General features: G+C 42.4%; 1 protein-coding gene across 3 annotated transcripts in view; it reads left to right on the top strand.

Moving 5' to 3' along the window:
* SEMA4A (semaphorin 4A) overlaps positions 1-20,705 on the top strand; it is a 339,742-nt gene that overhangs the window by 287,508 nt on the left and 31,529 nt on the right. For all 3 annotated transcript variants that reach the window (XM_053704470.1, XM_053704471.1, XM_053704469.1), the window contains exon 14: positions 9,387-9,502. In XM_053704470.1, the coding sequence (XP_053560445.1) occupies positions 9,387-9,502 (116 nt within the window). The remainder of the gene's footprint in view (positions 1-9,386; positions 9,503-20,705) is intronic.

Here is a 20,705-nt window from a genome sequence, read left to right as displayed (position 1 = left end):
ACAAATAGAAAAGCTCTTTTACCTTACCAGCCCTTAAAAGGGCCTTTTGCAGGGCATGCCCCAAAGAAAACAGCTCTTTTGCCTGTAAAATAAACATACAATACCCCCCCAACATTAAAACCCACCACCCACATACCCCTAATCTAACCCAAACCCCCCTTAAATAAACCTAACACTAAGCCCCTGAAGATCTCCCTACCTTATCTTCACCACGCCGGGTATCACCGATCGGTCCAGAGGAGCCTCCGAAGTCTTCATCCAAGCCCAAGCGGGGGCTGAAGACATCCACCATCGGGCTGAAGAGGTCCATCATCGGGCTGAAGTCTTGATCCAAGCGGGCGCTGAAGAAGTCCATCATCGGCCTGAAGTCTTCTATCAAGCGGCATCTTCAATCTTCTTTCTTCCGGAGCCATCTTCTTCCAGCCGACGCGGATCCATCCTCTTCTACCGACGCGTACTCGCCGAATGACGGTTCCTTTAAATGACGTCATCCAAGATGGCGTACCTCGAATTCCGATTGGCTGATAGGATTCTATCAGCCAGTCGGAATTAAGGTAGGAAAATTCTGATTGGCTGATAGAATCAGCCAATCAGATTCAAGAATCCTATCAGCCAATCGGAATTCGAGGGACGCCATCTTGGATGACGTCCCTTAAAGGAACCGTCATTCGTCGGGAAGTCGTTGGCCAGGATGGATGTTCCGCGTCGGCGGGATGAAGATGGATCCGGAAGAAAGAAGATTGAAGATGCCGCTTGATAGAAGACTTCAGGCCGATGATGGACTTCTTCAGTGCCCGCTTGGATCAAGACTTCAGCCCGATGATGGACCTCTTCAGCCCGATGGTGGACGTCTTCAGCCCCCGCTTGGGCTTGGATGAAGACTTCGGAGGCTCCTCTGGACCGATCGGTGATACCCGGCGTGGTGAAGATAAGGTAGGGAGATCTTCAGGGGCTTAGTGTTAGGTTTATTCAAGGGGGGTTTGGGTTAGATTAGGGGTATGTGGGTGGTGGGTTTTAATGTTGGGGGGGTTATTGTATGTTTATTTTACAGGCAAAAGAGCTGTTTTCTTTGGGGCATGCCCCGCAAAAGGCCCTTTTAAGGGCTGGTAAGGTAAAAGAGCTTTTCTATTTGTATTTTAGAATAGGGTAGGGCATTTTTTTATTTCGGGGGGCTTTGTTATTTTATTAGGGGGCTTAGAGTAGGTTTAATTAGCTTAAAATTGTTGTAATATATTTCTAATGTTTGTAAATTATTTTTTTATTTTTTGTAACTTAGTTCTTTTTTTATTTTTTGTACTTTAGTTAGTTTATTTAAGTGTAGATAATTGTAGGTATTTTATTTAATTTATTTATTGATAGTGTAGTGTTAGGTTTAATTGTAACTTAGGTTAGGATTTATTTTACAGGTAATTTTGTAATTATTTTAACTAGGTAGCTATTAAATAGTTATTAACTATTTAATAGCTATTGTACCTGGTTAAAATAATTACAAAGTTGCCTGTAAAATAAATATTAATCCTAAAATAGCTCCAATATAATTATTCGTTATATTGTAGCTATATTAGGGTTTATTTTACAGGTAAGTATTTAGCTTTAAATAGGATTAATTTATTTAATAAGAGTAAATTTATTTAGTTAGATAAAAATTATATTTAACTTAGGGGGGTGTTAGTGTTAGGGTTAGACTTAGCTTTAGGGGTTAATAAATTTAATAGAGTAGCGGTGAGGTCCGGTCGGCAGATTAGGGGTTAATACTTGAAGTTAGGTGTCGGTGATGTTAGGGAGGGCAGATTAGGGGTTAATACTATTATAGGGTTATTGAGGCGGGAGTGAGACGGATTAGGGGTTAATAACTTTATTATAGTAGCGGTGAGGTCCGGTCGGCAGATTAGGGGTTAATAATTGTAGGTAGGTAGCAGCGACGTTGGAGGGGGCAGATTAGGGGTTAATAAATACAGTATAATATAGGGGTCGGCGATGTTAGGGGCAGCAGATTAGGGGTACATAGAAATAATGTAGGTTGCGGCGGTGTACGGAGCGTTAGATTAGGGTGTTAGGTGCAGACATAGGAAGTGTTTCCCCATAGGAAACAATGGGGCTGCGTTAGGAGCTGAACGCTGCTTTTTTGCAGGTGTTAGGTTTTTTTTCAGCTCAAACTGCCCCATTGTTTCCTATGGGGGAATCGTGCACGAGCACGTTTTTGAAGCTGGCCGCGTCCTTAAGTACCGCTGGTATTGAGAGTTGCAGTGGCGGTAAATATGCTCTACGCTCCCTTTTTGTAGCCTAACGCAGCCCTTCTGTGAACTCTAAATACCAGCAGTATTTAAAAGGTGCAGGGGAAAAAAAGCCAGCGTTAGCTACGCGGGTCGTTACCGACAAAACTCTAAATCTAGCCGTTTATTTGCAAATTATGGTGGAAAATAAGTATTTGGTCAATATCAAAAGTTCATCTCAATACTTTGTTATATATCCTTTGTTGGCAATGACAGAGGTCAAACATTTTCTGTAAGTCTTCACAAGGTTGTCACACACTGTTGCTGGTATGTTGGCCCATTCCTGCATGCAGATCTCCTCTAGAGCAGTGATGTTTTGAGGCTGTCGCTGGGCAACACGGACTTTCAACTCCCTCCAAAGGTTTTCTATGGGGTTGAGATCTGGAGACTGGCTAGGCCACTCCAGGACCTTGAAATGCTTCTTACGAAGCCACTCCTTCATTGCCCAGGCGGTGTGTTTGGGATCATTGTCATGCTGAAAGACCCAGCCAAGTTTCATCTTCAATGCCCTTGCTGATAGAAGGAGGTTTGCACTCAAAATCTCACAATACATGGCCCCATTCATTCTTTCATGTACACGGATCAGTTGTCCTGTTCCCTTTGCAGAGAAACAGCCCCAAAGCATGATGTTGCCACCCCCATGCTTCACAGTAGGTATGGTGTTCTTTGGTTGCAACTCAGCATTCTCTCTCCTCCAAACACGACTAGTTGTGTTTCTACCAAACAGTTCTACTTTGGTTTCATCTGACCATATGACATTCTCCCAATCCACTTCTGGATCATCCAAATGCTCTCTAGCATACTTCAGATGGGCCCGGACATGTACTGGCTTAAGCAGGGGGACACGTCTGGCACTGCAGGATCTGAGTCCCTGGCGGCGTAGTGTGTTACTGATGGTAGCCTTTGTTACGTTGGTACCAGATCTCTGCAGCTCATTCACTAGGTCCCCCCGTGTGGTTCTGGGATGTTTGCTCACCGTTCTTGTGATCATTTTGACCCCACGGGGTGAGATCTTGCATGGAGCCCCAGATCGAGGGAGATTATCAGTGGTCTTGTATGTCTTCCATTTTCTAATTATTGCTTCCACAGTTGATTTCTTCACACCAACCTGGTTGCCTATTGCAGATTCAGTCTTCCCAGCCTGGTGCAGGTCTACAATTTTGTTTTTGGTGTCCTTCGACAGCTCTTTGGTCTTCACCATAGTGGAGTTTGGAGTGTGACTGTTTGAGGTTGTGGATAGGTGTCTTTTATACTGATAACAAGTTCAAACAGGTGCCATTAATACAGGTAATGAGTGGAGGTCAGAGGAGCCTCTTAAAGAAGAAGATACAGGTCTGTGTGAGCCAGAAATCTTGCTTGTTTGTAGGTGACCAAATACTTATTTTCCACCATAATTTGCAAATAAATTCTTTCCAAATCAGACAATGTGATTGTTCTGGATTTGTTTCCACATTTTGTCTCTCATAGTTGAGGTATACCTATGATGAAAATTACAGGCCTCTCTCATCTTCTTAAGTGGGAGAACTTGCACAATTGGTGGCTGACTAAATACTTTTTTGTCCCACTGTATGTAAAGAACATTGGAATGTGAAATATTAAAATTTTCATGTTGAGTTTGCACTTGAGAATATGCGATCGGGTTTGCACGCAAGTAGCTTTATTCGCTTTTATGGGGTAATACGTTATCTTGCACATAATATTCTAAGTGCAGATTATTATGCGCGTTGGGTTAGTGCGCAAGCAAAAACAATTGACTTTCAACTTATAATACAAGTGCTACCCGACGAGCATATAAAGCAAAGCTGTTAAGTGTCACTCCCCTACCCATAATCCCCAGTCATTCTCTTTGCCTCTGTCAATGGAGGCGGTGACGTTTGGTGTCTGAAGAAATTAATTCCTTTTTCGGGTACTTTTCCCTGCAAGCAGGGATTTGGGTTTAGCTGAGTCCACGTCATTTTCTTCAGTAGAGTAGTGGTGGCTTTTAAGCAGTTAGGAAGTTGTGAGGTAGTCCTTGCTTTGTTTCCTAACACATTGCTGCCCATGGTACAGAAAGCCAGAGTTGGTTACTCTGTTCTTTCGTTTTCTACAGGTCTCTGTAAGGAGTATGTGTCCTTTCACGCCTTGTGAGCTGTCTTCCTGCCGGACAGCTAGACTGCAGGTAAGCGCTTTTGTCTGACTTGCACTTTAGAAGAATATGTCATATGCAGTAGATGGGAACATTTTTAAAATCCGTTATACAGGATTTTCTTTGGCAGTGGGCAGGCACATTATGTATGTTGAGACTAGGGGGCCCATTTATCAAGCTCCGAACGGAGCTTGTGGGCCCCTGTTTTGCCCTCCCTTTGGCTTTATCAAGATGAGGGGGAAACGTGTCGCTTGTATATGTGACATTGTAACTTTCAACCACGAACAACCTTTATCCAGCTTTATCTTACTGTTTAACCCGGGTTAATTTTCAACATGCTGGTTTGGGAGTGAGGAGGAATTTGTATACCCCACTTCATAATTTGAGCTCAACTTATACTTTGAGGGGCACAGAATACAAGTCACGAAGCAACACAGCTATTAACGAAAACCCTACGGACAGCTGTTTGTCCTCACGCTGTCATAATATCTGATTTGGAAGACACACGGAGAAGGCGTGACGTCAGACGCCGACCCACACATGTGAAGGTTTGTGAAGCATTCTCTCCAAGAGAGGCTGCGGTCGCATTTGCGGTCCAAGATTTGACAGAGAAACATCCCCTGTATTCACGGTAAAGTACAGCATACTATTATGATCTGGGATTTTTCATAATAAGTCAAGCAGAACTGTCATCCTATCTAACTGTCTAAATTCATACGGCTGATACAACTTCAGACTGCTGTGCTTTATTATATCTTCTTACACTGCAAGTTTATGAACTGCTTTTCATTTTTCTCTGTCACATACGGTTATACAAAGACTGATACATTTTTATGCGATACCCTCTGTACACTGTTTGCTGTCTAAAGATATAGAACTTGATATTTTTGTCAAACTAATGGGTATTTGTTTTAGCATATTCTTATTTTAATACACAGCTTGTTATTTTGTAATTATAGGGAGACGTCCCTTTTTTTAGATTGTATTATTTTGTATTATATTAAAATTCAGCTATATCTTTTAATAGGTGGTCTGATACTTTTAGCCTAACGGCGCACTTTTTCTATCCCGAAGCCTAGAGCTTTATGTTTTAATTCATATTTTATACGTTACAGGGATTGTATTTTTAGAATAGTGTGTAGTATCATTTCTTATAGCGCATACTAATTAATCTCAATTGCATTGGCTAAAATCTTGGTTAGCTTCTGGCGCTTTATTACAAGGGAAAGACGTCAAAGTAATTTTCGTTCCTTTCGTAACTTCAAAGGTCAAAAGTCTCCCTCTTCCAAGCAGGAGCTGTCCAAGTCTTCTTGGAAGCCCAATTAGTCTTGGAATAAGGGAAAGCAATCAAAGAAACCCTCAGCTGAGTCTATGTCAGCATGAAGGGTCAGCCCCCGGTCCGGGATCGGATCAAGTGGGGGGCAGACTTTGCCTGTTTTGTCAAGCATGGAGACGAGATGTCCCAGATCCTTGGGCTTTGGACATAGTATCTCAGGGTTACAAAATAGAATTCAAAACCTTCCCTCCAGGGGCAGATTCCACCTGCGTTCAGGACCTTTCCTCCCTGGGTGTGATTATTCCAGTTCCAGTAAGGGAACAGGGTCTAGGATTCTATTCAAATCTGTTCATGGTACCCAAAAAAGAGGGAACGTTTCGACCCATTTTAGACCTAAAGTGCCTCAACAAGTTTCTCAGGGTTCCATCCTTCAAAATGGAAACCATTAGTTCCATTCTTCCTTTGGTCCAAGAGGGTCAGTTCATGACAATCATAGACCTGAAGGACGCGTATCTTCATGTTCCCATCCACAGGGATCATCACAAATTCCTGAGATTTGCCTTTTTTAGACAAACACTTTCAGTTTGAGGCTCTTCTTTTTGGACTTGCCACAGCTCCCAGAATTTTCTCAAAGGTTCTGGGGGCTCTCTTGGCAGTGATCAGGTCTTGGGGAATTGCAGTGGCGCCGTACCTGGACGACATATTGTTTCAGGCTTCATCTTTTCAACAAGCAAACTCTCATATAGAGATCTTGTTGTCTTTTCTACGTTCCCACGGTTGGAAAGTGAATCTGGAAAAGAGTTCCCTTGTTCCAGCTACAAGGGTGGTTTTCTTAGGGACCATAATGGATTCCCTATCTATGAAAAATTTTCTGACGGAGGTCAGAAAATCCCAAATTCTCTCCTCTTGCCTCTCTCTTCAGTCTACTGTTCGGCCATCAGTCGCTCAATGTATGGAGATAATTGGTCTGATGGTCACTTCCATGGACATCATTCTCTTTGCTCGATTCCATTTGAGAGCTCTGCAATTATGCATGCTCAGACAATGGAATGGAGACCATTCGGATCTGTCTCAGAGGATAGATCTAGACCAGTCGACAAGAGACTCTCTCCAGTGGTGGCTTTCTCAGGACCATCTGTCTCAGGGCACATGCTTCCGGAGACCTTCCTGGGTGATTGTGACCACGGACGCCAACCTGCTAGGCTGGGGAGCAGCCTGAGACTTGTTAAAGGCGCAGGGACTATGGAATTGGGGAGGAGTCTGCTTTCCCCATAAACATCTTAGAGTTGAGAGCGATTTACAATGCTCTGATGGCTTGGCCTCAATTGTCCTTAGCCCGGTTTATCAGGTTTCAGTCGGACAACATCACCTCAGTGGCTTACATCAACCACCAGGGAAGAACTCAGAGTTCCTTAGCCATGAATGAGGTGGCACGGATTATTCAGTGGGCGGAAGCTCACAATTATTGTCTATCTGCCATCCACATTCCCGGAGTGGACAACTGGGAAGCAGATTTCCTGAGCAAACAGACATTTCATCCCGGGGAGTGGGCTCTCCATCCGGAGGTGTTCTCCAGATTAACCCTCAAATGGGGGGTGCCGGAGTTGGATCTGATGGTGTCTCGGCAGAACGCCAAGCTTCCAAGGTATGGTTCAAGGTCAAGAGATCCTCAGGCCGCTCTGATAGATGCTCTTGACGGTTCCTTGGGATTTCGGTCTAGCATACCTGTTTCCTCCGTTTGCGCTCCTTCCACAAGTTATTGCTCGTATCAAACAAGAGAGAGCATCAGTAATTCTAATAGCTCCTGCATGGCCTTGCAGGATCTGGTATGCAAACCTAGTGAAGATGTCATCTCGGCCGCCTTGAAGGTTGCCTCTGAGGAAGGACATTCTAACTCAGGGTCCATTCCTCCATCCAAATCTCGTTTCTCTGAAGCTGATTGCTTGGAGATAAAACGCTTAGTTCTGTCGGTCATTGAGACCATGATCCAGGTTTGCAAGCCTGTTACTCGAAAAATTTACCATAATGTATGGCGTAAATACCTTGGTGTGAATCTAAGGGCTACTCTTGTAGTATGGTTTAGGATTCCTAGAATTTTGTATTTTCTCCAGGAAGGTCTGGAGAATGGGTTGTCAGTCAGTTCTTTGAAAGGTCAGATTTCTGCATTATCTATTTTGTTACACAAGCGTCTGGCAGATGTGCCAGATGTTCAATCTGTTTGTCAGGCCCTGGTCAGAATCAGGCCTGTGTTTAAACCTGTTGCTCCTCCTTGGAGCCTTAATCTTGTTCTTAAAGTTTTGCAGCAGGCTCCGTTTGAGCCAATGCATTTCATAGATATTAAGTTGCTATCTTGGAAGGTTTTGTTTCCTTTTGCTATCTCTTCTGCTCCGAGAGTTTCGGAACTCTCGGCTTTGCAATGTGATTCGCCTTACCTTATCTTTCATGCGGATAAGGCGTTTTTTCTTACTAAATTGGGGTTTCTTCCTAAAGTGGTTTTGGATAGAAATATTAATCAGGAAATTGTTGTTCCTTCTCTCTGTCCCAATCCTTTTTCTCATTAAGAACGTCTGTTGCACAATTTGGATGTTGTGCGTGCTCTAAAATTCTACCTATTTGTTTTACTAAACCTCAGGCACCTCTACACCTTTGGGTTATTCCTTTTCCTTTTCCCTTTGGTCGAATGACTGGGGATTATGGGTAGGGGAGTGACACTTAACAGCTTTGCTGTGGTGCTCTTTGTCTCCTCCTGGCCAGGAGTGATATTCCCACTAGTAATTCAATGACGTAGTGGACTCTCCATATCCGGAAAGAAAGAAATTTATCAGGTAAGCATACATTTATTTATTTTTCTTTTATGTTTACTGGTTCCCACACTTGCAAAACAGTGTTTTTAACATTGATGTACCTTTTATTAAATATTCGTTAGATAATTGCTTAGATATTCATTTTATTCTTTACTGGTTTCCTTGTAGTGCAGTGAATATTTTGGTGGTTTATTACATTAAGAAGTCAGCTTGAAGGACAAACTTTAAATTCATATAGAAAATTGCCTTTAGTTATTGGTCACAGCATAATGAGAAAGTGTGGAGAGATCACTGACAAATGGGCTGTGGGCAGTATGGCAGTCGCCCCAGAGTTCCACTTCATGCCACGTGGTCACAGAGAAGCCACTTGGTCACAGAGTAGTTTTGCATGCCACAGGTTTGCCACCTTTGCTCTAAAACTAGTCTATCTTGCACAAACAGAACGTAGTCTATCCACATTAATGCGTGATTAAAAAAAGATAAAAGGTCAGTGATATATCAAAATAAAATCGCTGCCAGCAATAGAAAAGGCCATATTTGAATATTATTTAACTTGAAAAGCATGCCAGAGAACGTAAATAGTTTAATGAAAAAATATGATCTAGCTGAGGTTAATAATAAAAAAATTAAAAAAATTCCATGACCATGGAAAGTTGGAAGAGAATTGCTTGTGGTGGAGAAAAGCAGTTTTAATATCTATAGACCAGATAAAAGAAAAAGAGAACAAAGGAAAACCATACAAAATAATCTTTTAAGCAGAGTGGCAAGGCCAACGTGTGTGATACACTACATTCATTGTTTTATGTAGTGGGCGGCGCACTGCAGGAGGAACGATGTGTGGGTGGAAGTCAGAATAAAACCTAAATTTCTTCAACTGATCTGGGAATCTTATATTTTTTTTCCTGTAGTGACCATTGGCTGCAGGACATTGAAACAGGAAACCTGAATACCACCTGCCTAAAAAGAAAGCTGTCAGGCAGAACAGGAGGACCAACACAGGACTTAGATACTGTGTCAGTGAAAGGTAAGAAAAAGATCACTGCAAAGGGTTAATGGTTTGCAGCCACAAAACCGCTGTGAATGACATTATGATTGATGCATTGTCAAGTGGTCAAACCATGGATGACCCCCATTTAAATTTGACTATGAAAATTGTTAATGAGCATCTACAAACTCACTGTATATATAACAGATATCAACAGTGTTGCTAAATTGCTTGTGCTATTAATTTCAGTATGAGGCGCTAAAGACATTATTATGTTGCATCTCGATCATGCTTCTATATCACAGCCATCATTAAGCTGCCACCACACTAGTTTTAATTGAGACTTCTGAAACTAGGAACAAAGTGAATTTTCTATAACTTTGTAGCTTTTAAAAGTGTTAAAGGATTTGCCACATTAGCACTGTTATATCTATTATATAGTTACTAGTGAGTTCTTTTTATTGGGGGATTCTCTGATACCCCAATATAATAAAAAATTATCACAACCCCCATCAAAGGTGTAGGCTTACTGCAGAATCCCTCTTAAACACTAGTAATCTTAAAGGGACAGTCTACAATAATTTTTTTATTTTTTTAAAGATAGATAATCCCTTTATTACCCATTCCCCAGTTTTGCATAACCAACACAGTTATATTAATATACTTTTTACTTCTGTGATTACCTTGTATCTAAAGATCTTCTGACAGCCCCCTGATCACATAACTATTTATTATCTATTGACTTGCATTTAGTACTGTGGTGTGATAACTCTTAAAGGACCAGTCAACACAGTAGATTTGCACAATCAACAAATGTAAGATAACAAGACAATGCAATAGCACTTAGTCTGAACTTCAAATGAGTAGTAGATTTTTTTTCTGACAATTTTAAAAGTTATGTCTTTTTCCACTCCCCCTGTACCATGTGACTGCCATCAGCCAATCACAAATGCATACATGTACCATGTGACAGCCATCAGCCATTCACAAATGCATACACACTTATTCTTTCACATGCTCACTAGGAGCTGGTTACTCAAAAAGTTTAAATATAAAAAGACTGTGCACATTTAGTTAATGGCAGTAAATTGGAAAGTTATTTAAAATGGCATGCTCTATCTGAATAATGCAAGTTTAATTTTGATTGACTGCCCCTTTAAATAACTCAACACAATGTTATCTATATGGCTCACATGAACTACGTTTCCTGTTGTAAAAAGCAAATAAAAAAAGCATGTGATAAGAGACTGTCCATAGTGGCTTAGAAACAGGCAGCAATTTAGAGGTTTAAATGTTATAAAGTATATTAATATATCAATGTTGGTTGTGCAAAACTGGGGCATGGGTAGTAAAGGCATTGGGGTAGATTTAGCAAACAGCGGATGCTGCTTTCTACCCCCAAAGTTTCAGATCTGCCTGAAACTTACGCTGCTCCTTAAATTGTCCGCCACTGCAATCATCCGATCGGGATGAATGACACCCCTTGCTATAGGACGCGAATGTGCAGGGGGCGTCATTGCACAATCATTTTACAAAAATTTTTACGCTGTCGGCATATATCGATGTCCGCCCAGCAGTTGATAAATTGACCCCTATATCTATCTTTTTAATCAATAACAATTTTTAGTGTAGACTGTCCCTTTTGAAGCCCCTGTTGAACCTAACTGTCATGATCTACCACCTGGACTCCATGATTTTTAACGTCTAAATATCTGGACCCATTACCCCTGTTAACACTACACATTCTAGACTCCAACTAAAATTATGGGCTAACCATTTGGACCCACTATTGCTATTAACCCCTTAATGACCACAGCACTTTTCCATTTTCTGTCCGTTTGGGACCAAGGCTATTTCTCCAACATTGGTGTGTCCGGTCCACAGCGTCATCCTTACTTGTGGGAATATCTCTTCCCCAACAGGAAATGGCAAAGAGTCCCGGCAAAGCTGGCCATATAGTCCCTCCTAGGCTCCGCCCACCCCAGTCATTCTCTTTGCCGTTGCACAGGCAACATCTCCACGGAGATGGTTAAGAGTTTTTGGTGTTTAAATGTAGTTTTTTATTCTTCTATCAAGTGTTTGTTATTTTAAAATAGTGCTGGTATGTACTATTTACTCTAAAACAGAAAAGGATGAAGATTTCTGTTTGTGAGAGGAAGATGATTTTAGCAGACAGTAACTAAAATCGATTGCTGTTTCCACATAGGACTGTTGAGATGAAGTAACTTCAGTTGGGGGAAACAGTTAGCAGACTTTTCTGCTTAAGGTATGACTTGCCATATTTCTAACAAGACTGTGTAATGCTGGAAGGCTGTCATTTCCCCTCATGGGGACCGGTAAGCCATTTTCTTAGTCTCAAACAGAATAAAGGGCTTAATATGGGCTATAAAACTGGTAGACATTTTTATGGGCTAAATCGATTGCTTTATTTGGACATTTTATACATGTTTATGCTGATAATTCACATTTATAAACTTGGGGAACGTTTTTTAACGGCAGGCACTATGTTAGACACCTTTTCCAGTCAGGGAGGGCCTTCCCAGTTGTAGGCTGAGCCTCATTTTTGCACCATTACTGCGCAGTTGTTTTTGAGAGCAAGACATGCAGATGCATGTGTGAGGATCTGAAAGTAGCTGGAAAAGTTTCTAGAAGGCGTCATTTGGTATCGTATTCCCCTCTGGGCTTGGTTAGGTCTCAGCAAAGGCTGTAGTTGGGACTGTATAGGGGTTAAATTTGTAAACGGCTCCGGTTCCGTTATTTTAAGGGTTAAAGCTCTGAAAATTGGTGTGCAATACTCTTAATGCTTTAAGACACTGTGGTGAAATTTTGGTAATTTTTGAACAATTCCTTCATACTTTTTCACATATTCAGTAATAAAGTGTTTCTGTTTAAAATTTAAAGAGACAGTAACGGTTTTGTTTTAAAAAGTTTTTTGTGCTTTATTGACAAGTTTACGCCTGTTTAACATGTCTGTGCCTTCGAATAAGCTATGTTCTATATGTATGAAAGCCAATGTGTCTTCCCATTTAAATTTGTGTAATAATTGTGCCATAGCGTCCAAACAAAGTAAGGACAGTACTGCCACAGATAATGAAATTGCCCAAGATGATTCCTCAGATGAGGGGAGTAGACATGATACTACATCATCTCCTACTGTGTCTACACCAGTTTTGCCCACGCAGGAGGCCCCTAGTACATCTAGCGCGCCAATGCTTATTACCATGCAACAATTGACGGCTGTAATGGATAACTCCATAGCAAATATTTTATCCAAAATGCCTGCATATCAGAGAAAGCGCGATTGCTCTGTTTTAAACACTGAAGAGCAGGAGGGCGCTGATGATAATTGTTCTGTCATTCCCTCACACCAATCTGAAGTGGCCATGAGGGAGGTTTTGTCAGATGGGGAAATTTCAGATTCAGGAAAAATTTCTCAACAAGCTGAACCTGATGTTGTGACATTTAAATTGAAATTAGAGCATCTCCGCGCACTGCTTAAGGAGGTGTTATCTACTCTGGATGATTGTGACAACTTGGTCATTCCAGAGAAATTATGCAAGATGGACAAGTTTCTAGAGGTTCCGGTGCACCCCGACGCTTTTCCTATACCCAAGCGGGTGGCGGACATAGTGAATAAGGAGTGGGAGAAGCCCGGCATACCTTTTGTTCCCCCCCCTATATTTAAGAAATTATTTCCTATGGTCGACCCCAGAAAGGACTTATGGCAGACAGTCCCTAAGGTCGAGGGGGCAGTTTCTACTCTAAACAAGCGCACTACTATTCCTATCGAGGATAGTTGTGCTTTCAAAGATCCTATGGATAAAAAAATTGGAAGGTTTGCTTAAAAAGATTTTTGTACAGCAAGGTTACCTTCTACAACCCATTTCGTGCATTGTTCCTGTCACTACAGCAGCGTGGTTCTGGTTCGAGGAACTAGAAAAGTCGCTCAGTAGAGAGACTCCATATGAGGAGGTTATGGACAGAGTTCACGCACTTAAGTTGGCTAACTCTTTTATTTTAGATGCCGCTTTGCAATTAGCTAGATTAGCGGCGAAAAATTCAGGGTTTGCAATTGTGGCGCAGAGCGCTTTGGCTAAAGTCTTGGTCAGCGGATGTATCATCCAAGACAAAATTGCTTATCATCCCTTTCAAAGGTAAAACTCTATTTGGACCAGAATTGAAAGAGATTATCTCAGACATCACTGGGGGAAAGGGCCACGCCCTTCCTCAAGATAGGCCTTTCAAGGCCAAGAATAAGTCTAATTTTCGTTCCTTTCGCAATTTCAGGAACGGACTGGCCTCTAATTCTGCATCCTCTAAGCAAGAGGGTAATGCCTCACAGCCCAAACCAGCCTGGAAGCCTATGCAAGGCTGGAACAAGGGTAAGCAGGCCAAGAAGCCTGCTGCTGCTAACAAAACAGCATGAAGGAGTAGCCCCCGATCCGGGACCGGATCTAGTAGGGGGCAGACTCTCTCTCTTTGCTCAGGCTTGGGCAAGAGATGTTCAGGATCCCTGGGCACTAGAAATAGTTTCTCAGGGTTATCTTCTGGAATTCAGGGAACTACCCCCAAGGGGAAGGTTCCACATGTCTCACTTATCCTTAAACCAAATAAAGAGACAGGCGTTCTTACATTGTGTAGAAGACCTGTTAAAGATGGGAGTGATACACCCAGTTCCAATAAAGGAACAAGGAATGGGATTTTATTCAAATCTGTTCGTAGTTCCCAAAAAAGAGGGAACTTTCAGACCAATTTTGGATTTGAAGATCCTAAACAAATTTCTCAGGGTACCATCGTTCAAGATGGAAACCATTCGAACTATTCTACCCACTATCCAGGAAGGTCAATTTATGACTACCGTGGATCTAAAGGATGCGTACCTACATATTCCTATCCACAAAGAACATCATCAGTTCCTAAGGTTCGCCTTTCTGGACAAACATTACCAGTTTGTGGCCCTCCCATTCGGGTTAGCCACTGCTCCAAGGATTTTCACAAAGGTACTAGGGTCCCTTCTAGCGGTTCTAAGACCGAGGGGCATTGCAGTAGTACCATACTTGGACGACATTCTAATACAAGCGTCGTCCCTGTCAAAAGCAAAGGCTCATACAGACATCGTTCTGGCCTTTCTCAGATCACACGGATGGAAGGTGAACATAGAAAAAAGTTCTCTGTCTCCGTCAACAAGAGTTCCCTTCTTGGGAACAATAATAGATTCCTTAGAAATGAGGATTTTTCTGACAGAGGTCAGAAAGTCAAAACTTCTAAGCTCTTGTCAAGTGCTTCATTCTGTTCCACGTCCTTCCATAGCGCAGTGCATGGAAGTAGTAGGGTTGATGGTTGCAGCAATGGACATAGTTCCTTTTGCACGAATTCATCTAAGACCATTACAACTGTGCATGTTCAAACAGTGGAATGGGGACTATACAGACTTGTCTCCAATGATTCAAGTAGATCAGAAGACCAGAGATTCACTCCGTTGGTGGCTGACCCTGGACCATCTATCCCAGGGAATGAGCTTCCGCAGACCAGAGTGGGTCATTGTCACGACCGACGCCAGTCTAGTGGGCTGGGGCGCGGTCTGGGAATCCCTGAAAGCTCAGGGACTATGGTCTCGGGAAGAGTCTCTTCTCCCGATAAACATTCTGGAACTAAGAGCGATCTTCAATGCTCTCGGGGCTTGGCCTCAGCTAGCAAAGGCCAGATTCATAAGATTCCAATCAGACAACATGACGACCGTTGCGTATATCAATCATCAGGGGGGAACAAGGAGTTCCCTGGCGATGAAAGAAGTGACCAAAATAATTCAATGGGCGGAGGATCACTCCTGCCACCTATCTGCGATCCACATCCCAGGTGTGGAAAACTGGGAAGCGGATTATCTGAGTCGTCAGACATTCCATCCGGGGGAGTGGGAACTCCACCCGGAGATCTTTGCCCAACTAACTCAATTATGGGGCATTCCAGACATGGATCTGATGGCGTCTCGTCAGAACTTCAAGGTTCCTTGCTACGAGTCCAGATCCAGGGTTCCCAAGGCGACTCTAGTAGATGCACTAGTAGCACCTTGGACCTTCAACCTAGCTTATGTATTTCCACCGTTTCCTCTCATTCCCAGGCTGGTAGCCAGGATCAAACAGGAGAGGGCCTCGGTAATCTTGATAGCTCCTGCGTGGCCACGCAGGACTTGGTATGCAGACCTGGTGAATATGTCATTGGTTACACCATGGAAGCTACCTTTGAGACAGGACCTTCTTGTTCAGGGTCCATTCGAACATCCAAATCTGGTCTCCCTCCAGCTGACGGCTTGGAGATTGAACGCTTGATTCTATCAAAGCGTGGGTTTTCAGATTCTGTGATAGATACTCTGGTTCAGGCCAGAAAACCGGTAACTAGAAAAATTTACCATAAAATATGGAAAAGATATATCTGTTGGTGTGAATCCAAAGGATTCCCATGGAATAAGATAAAAATCCCTAAGATTCTCTCCTTTCTACAAGAAGGTTTGGAGAAAGGATTATCTGCAAGTTCTCTAAAGGGACAGATCTCTGCTTTATCTGTCTTACTACACAAAAGACTGGCAGCTGTGCCAGATGTTCAAGCATTTGTTCAGGCTCTGGTTAGGATCAAGCCTGTTTACAGACCTTTGACTCCTCCCTGGAGTCTAAATCTAGTTCTTTCAGTTCTTCAAGGGGTTCCGTTTGAACCTTTACATTCCATAGATATTAAGTTACTATCTTGGAAAGTTTTGTTTTTGGTTGCAATTTCTTCTGCTAGAAGAGTTTCAGAGTTATCTGCTCTGCAGTGTTCTCCGCCCTATCTGGTGTTCCATGCAGATAAGGTGGTTTTGCGTACTAAGCCTGGTTTTCTTCCAAAGGTTGTTTCTAACAAGAATATTAACCAGGAGATAGTTGTACCTTCTTTATGTCCGAATCCAGTTTCAAAGAAGGAACGTTTGTTACACAATTTGGACGTAGTCCGTGCTCTAAAATTCTATTTAGAGGCTACAAAAGATTTCAGACAAACATCTTCTTTGTTTGTTGTCTATTCTGGTAAAAGGAGAGGTCAAAAAGCGACTTCTACCTCTCTTTCCTTTTGGCTTAAAAGCATCATCCATTTGGCTTATGAGACTGCCGGACGGCAGCCTCCTGAAAGAATCACAGCTCACTCCACTAGGGCTGTGGCTTCCACATGGGCCTTCAAGAACGAGGCTTCTGTTGACCAGATATGTAAGGCAGCGACTTGGTCTTCACTGCACACTTTTGCCAAATTTTACAAATTTGATACTTTTGCTTCTTCGGAGGCTATTTTTGGGAGAAAGGTTTTGCAAGCCGTGGTGCCTTCCGTTTAGGTAACCTGATTTGCTCCCTCCCTTCATCCGTGTCCTAAAGCTTTGGTATTGGTTCCCACAAGTAAGGATGACGCCGTGGACCGGACACACCAATGTTGGAGAAAACAGAATTTATGCTTACCTGATAAATTACTTTCTCCAACGGTGTGTCCGGTCCACGGCCCGCCCTGGTTTTTTAATCAGGTCTGATGAATTATTTTTTCTAACTACAGTCACCACGGTACCATATGGTTTCTCCTATATTTTTCCTCCTGTCCGTCGGTCGAATGACTGGGGTGGGCGGAGCCTAGGAGGGACTATATGGCCAGCTTTGCTGGGACTCTTTGCCATTTCCTGTTGGGGAAGAGATATTCCCACAAGTAAGGATGACGCTGTGGACTGGACACACCGTTGGAGAAAGTAATTTATCAGGTAAGCATAAATTCTGTTTTTTACATTTTTGCGGTGTTTGTGTTTAGCTGTAATTTTCCTCTTGCTCATTTACTGTATCCACACATATTATATACCGTTTTTTTCTCGCCATTAAATGGACTTTCTAAAGATACCATTATTTTCATCATATCTTATAATTTACTATAATTTTTTTTTATAAAATATGAAGAAAAATGGAAAAAAACACACTTTTTCTAACTTTGACCCCCAAAATCTGTTACATATCTACAACCACCAAAAAACACCCATGCTAAATAGTTTCTAAATTTTGTCCTGAGTTTAGAAATACCCAATGTTTACATGTTCTTTGCTTTTTTTGCAAGTTATAGGGCCATAAATACAAGTAGCACTTTGCTATTTCCAAACCATTTTTTTTTTCAAAATTAGCGCTAGTTACATTAGAACACTAATATCTTTCAGGAATCCCTGAATATCCCTTGACATGCATATATTTTTTTTAGTAGACATCCCAAAGTATTGATCTAGGCCAATTTTGGTATATTTCATACCACCATTTCACCGCCAAATGTGATCAAATACAAAAAATCGTTCACTTTTTCACAAAATATTTCACAAACTTTCGGTTTCTCACTGAAATTATTTACAAACAGCTTGTGCAATTATGGCATAAATGGTTGTAAATTCTTCTCTGGGATCCCCTTTGTTCAGAAATAGCAGACATATATGGCTTTGGCGTTGCTTTTTGGTAATTAGAAGGCCGCTAAATGCCACTGCGCACCACACGTGTATTATGCCCAGCATTTAAGGGGTTAATTAGGGAGCTGTTAGGGAGCTTGTAGGGTTAATTTTAGCTTTAGTGTAGTGTAGTAGACGACCCCAAGTATTGATCTAGGCCCATTTTGGTATATTTCATGCCACCATTTCACCACCAAATGCGATCAAATTAAAAAAAAATTAAATTTTTCACAATTTTAGGTTTCTCACTGAAATCATTTACAAACAGCTTGTGCAATTATGGCACAAATGGTTGTAAATGCTTCTCTGGGATCCCCTTTGTTCAGAAATAGCAGCCATATATGGCTTTGGCATTGCTTTTTGGTAATTAGAAGGCCGCTAAATGCTGCTGCGCACCACACGTGTATTATGCCCAGCAGTGCAGGGGTTAATTAGGGAGCTTGTATGGTTAATTTTAGCTTTAGTGTAGTGTAGTAGACAACCCAAAGTATTGATCTAGGCCCATTTTGGTATATTTCATGCCACCATTTTACCGCCAAATGCGATCAAATTAAAAAAAAAAGTTAAATTTTTCACAATTTTAGGTTTCTCACTGAAATCATTTACAAACAGCTTGTCCAATTATGGCACAAATGGTTGTAAATGCTTCTCTGGGATCCCCTTTGTTCAGAAATAGCAGACATATATGACTTTGGCGTTGCTTTCTGGTAATTAGAAGGCAGCTAAATGCTGCTGCGCCTCACACGTGTATTATGGCTAGCAGTGAAGGGGTTAATTAGGGAGTTTGTAGGGAGCTTGCAGGGTTAATTTTAGCTTTAGTGTAGAGATCAGCCTCCCACCTGACACATCCCACCCCCTGATCCCTCCCAAACAGCTCCCTTCCCTCCCCCACCCTACAATTGTCCCCGCCATCTTAAGTACTGGCAGAAAGTCTGCCAGTACTAAAATAAAAGTTTTTTTTTTAAAAAAAAATAAAAAATATTTTTTTAGCATATTTACATATGCTACTGTGTAGGATCCCCCCCAAAACCGCTCTCTAACCCTCCCCTCTGCCTTATTGGGGGCCATCTTGGTTACTGGCAGCTGTTTGCCAGTACCCAGTTTGCAAAAAAATATGTTTTTTTTAATTTTTGCCCGTTTTTTCTGTAGTGTAGCTTCCCCCTCCCCACAGACCAACCCCCACCACCTAACTGATGTGTTTTTTTTTATCTCATTTGTTTATTTTTTTTTTACTATTTTGTTTCATTTTCCTACACTTTTTTTCTGTAGTGTAGCGGTTCCCACCCGCTCCCTCACCGTGCACGCGCCCGCCCCAACCCTCCCGTGCACGTGCGCGCATCAGTGCGCGCCCCCTGGCATCCGCGCCCACGATCCCGCCCCCATCCACATAACGAGGGCCATCGATGGCCGCCACCCATCTCCTGGTCCGGCTCCCACCCACCAACACAGTAAGCCACCGATCTCCGGTGCAGAGAGGGCCACAGAGTGGCTCTCTCTGCACCGGATGGCTTAAAAAGGTTATTGCAGGATGCCTCCATATCGAGGCATCACTGCAATAACCGGAAAGCAGCTGGAATCGAGCAGGATCGCTTCCAGCTGCTTTCCACACCGAGGACGTGCAGGGTACGTCCTCAGGCGTTAACTGCCTTTTTTTTGAGGACGTACCCTGCACGTCCTCGGTCGTTAAGGGGTTAAATCTATTCTACCTGGGGCCCTATACTTCATTCCTCATTCACCACATTAATCCTCTACTGTGACCTCCACCCAAAAAAACAAAGGACCTCTCAATACAAACCACTTCAACTAAAAACACAAAATGCTGCCCCTAGCACCTATATACCCTCTACTTGTCCCTCCATCTGTAATCTCCCTCCATCTGTAATCTACCAGTTCCTGCCAATTCCTACACAACCCCCAACTTCCCTCTACCCATTGCCACACCTTTAGTTTCTCCTACACTTAAGACACCCCCCCAAAAAAAAATTAAAATAACAGGCCCTAAAATAAAACAAAAATTATTATTCTTTATTATTCCACATGAATCAAAACGTGTAGGTTTCTTCCTAAGATATGGTGAGTCCATGGGTTCATCTAATTACTGTTGGAAATATCACTCCTGGCCAGCAGGAGGAGGCAAAGAGCACCACAGCAGAGCTGTTAAGTATCACTCCCCTACCCAGAACCCCCAGTCATTCTCTTTGCCTTCGGTGCAGTTTAGGTGTCTGAAGAATTATTTCACTTCAATCAAAGAGTTTGTTATTTTGAAAGTTAGAGTAGTTGACTCTGATCTTTTCCCCTTTTTCAAGGGTTGGGTCTAGCCGTACTCCACGTCAGTCTCTTCAGCAGGGCAGTGGTGGCTTTAAAGCAGTTAGCAACTTGTAAGATGGGCCTTGCTGCGTTTTCCTAACATATGCGCTGCCCATAGTATAAAAAGCCAGAGTAGTTGACTCTGTTCTTTCTCCTTCTACAGGTCTCTGCGAGGAAATGTGTCCTCTCATATCTTGTAAGCTGTCCTCCTGCCGGACGGCCAGACTGCAGGTAAGTGCCTTTTATCTTCTAGGGTTGGAGATGGGCACTTAAGGAATTAAATAATTTGGCTGCAGCTTTATGGGACTAATATATCCTTTAGTCAGGATATTTGCAGGCAGGACGCAGGCACTTATGTGTGTATAGAGACAATTGAATTAAGGATACTTCTTTTATTTCTCCAACATAGGTGTGTCCGGTCCACGGCGTCATCCTTACTTGTGGGATATTCTCCTC

This window comes from Bombina bombina, chromosome 1 (genome assembly GCF_027579735.1).
Source record: "Bombina bombina isolate aBomBom1 chromosome 1, aBomBom1.pri, whole genome shotgun sequence".
NCBI lineage: Eukaryota > Metazoa > Chordata > Amphibia > Anura > Bombinatoridae > Bombina > Bombina bombina.
This window is presented reverse-complemented; position numbering and strand designations above follow the sequence as displayed.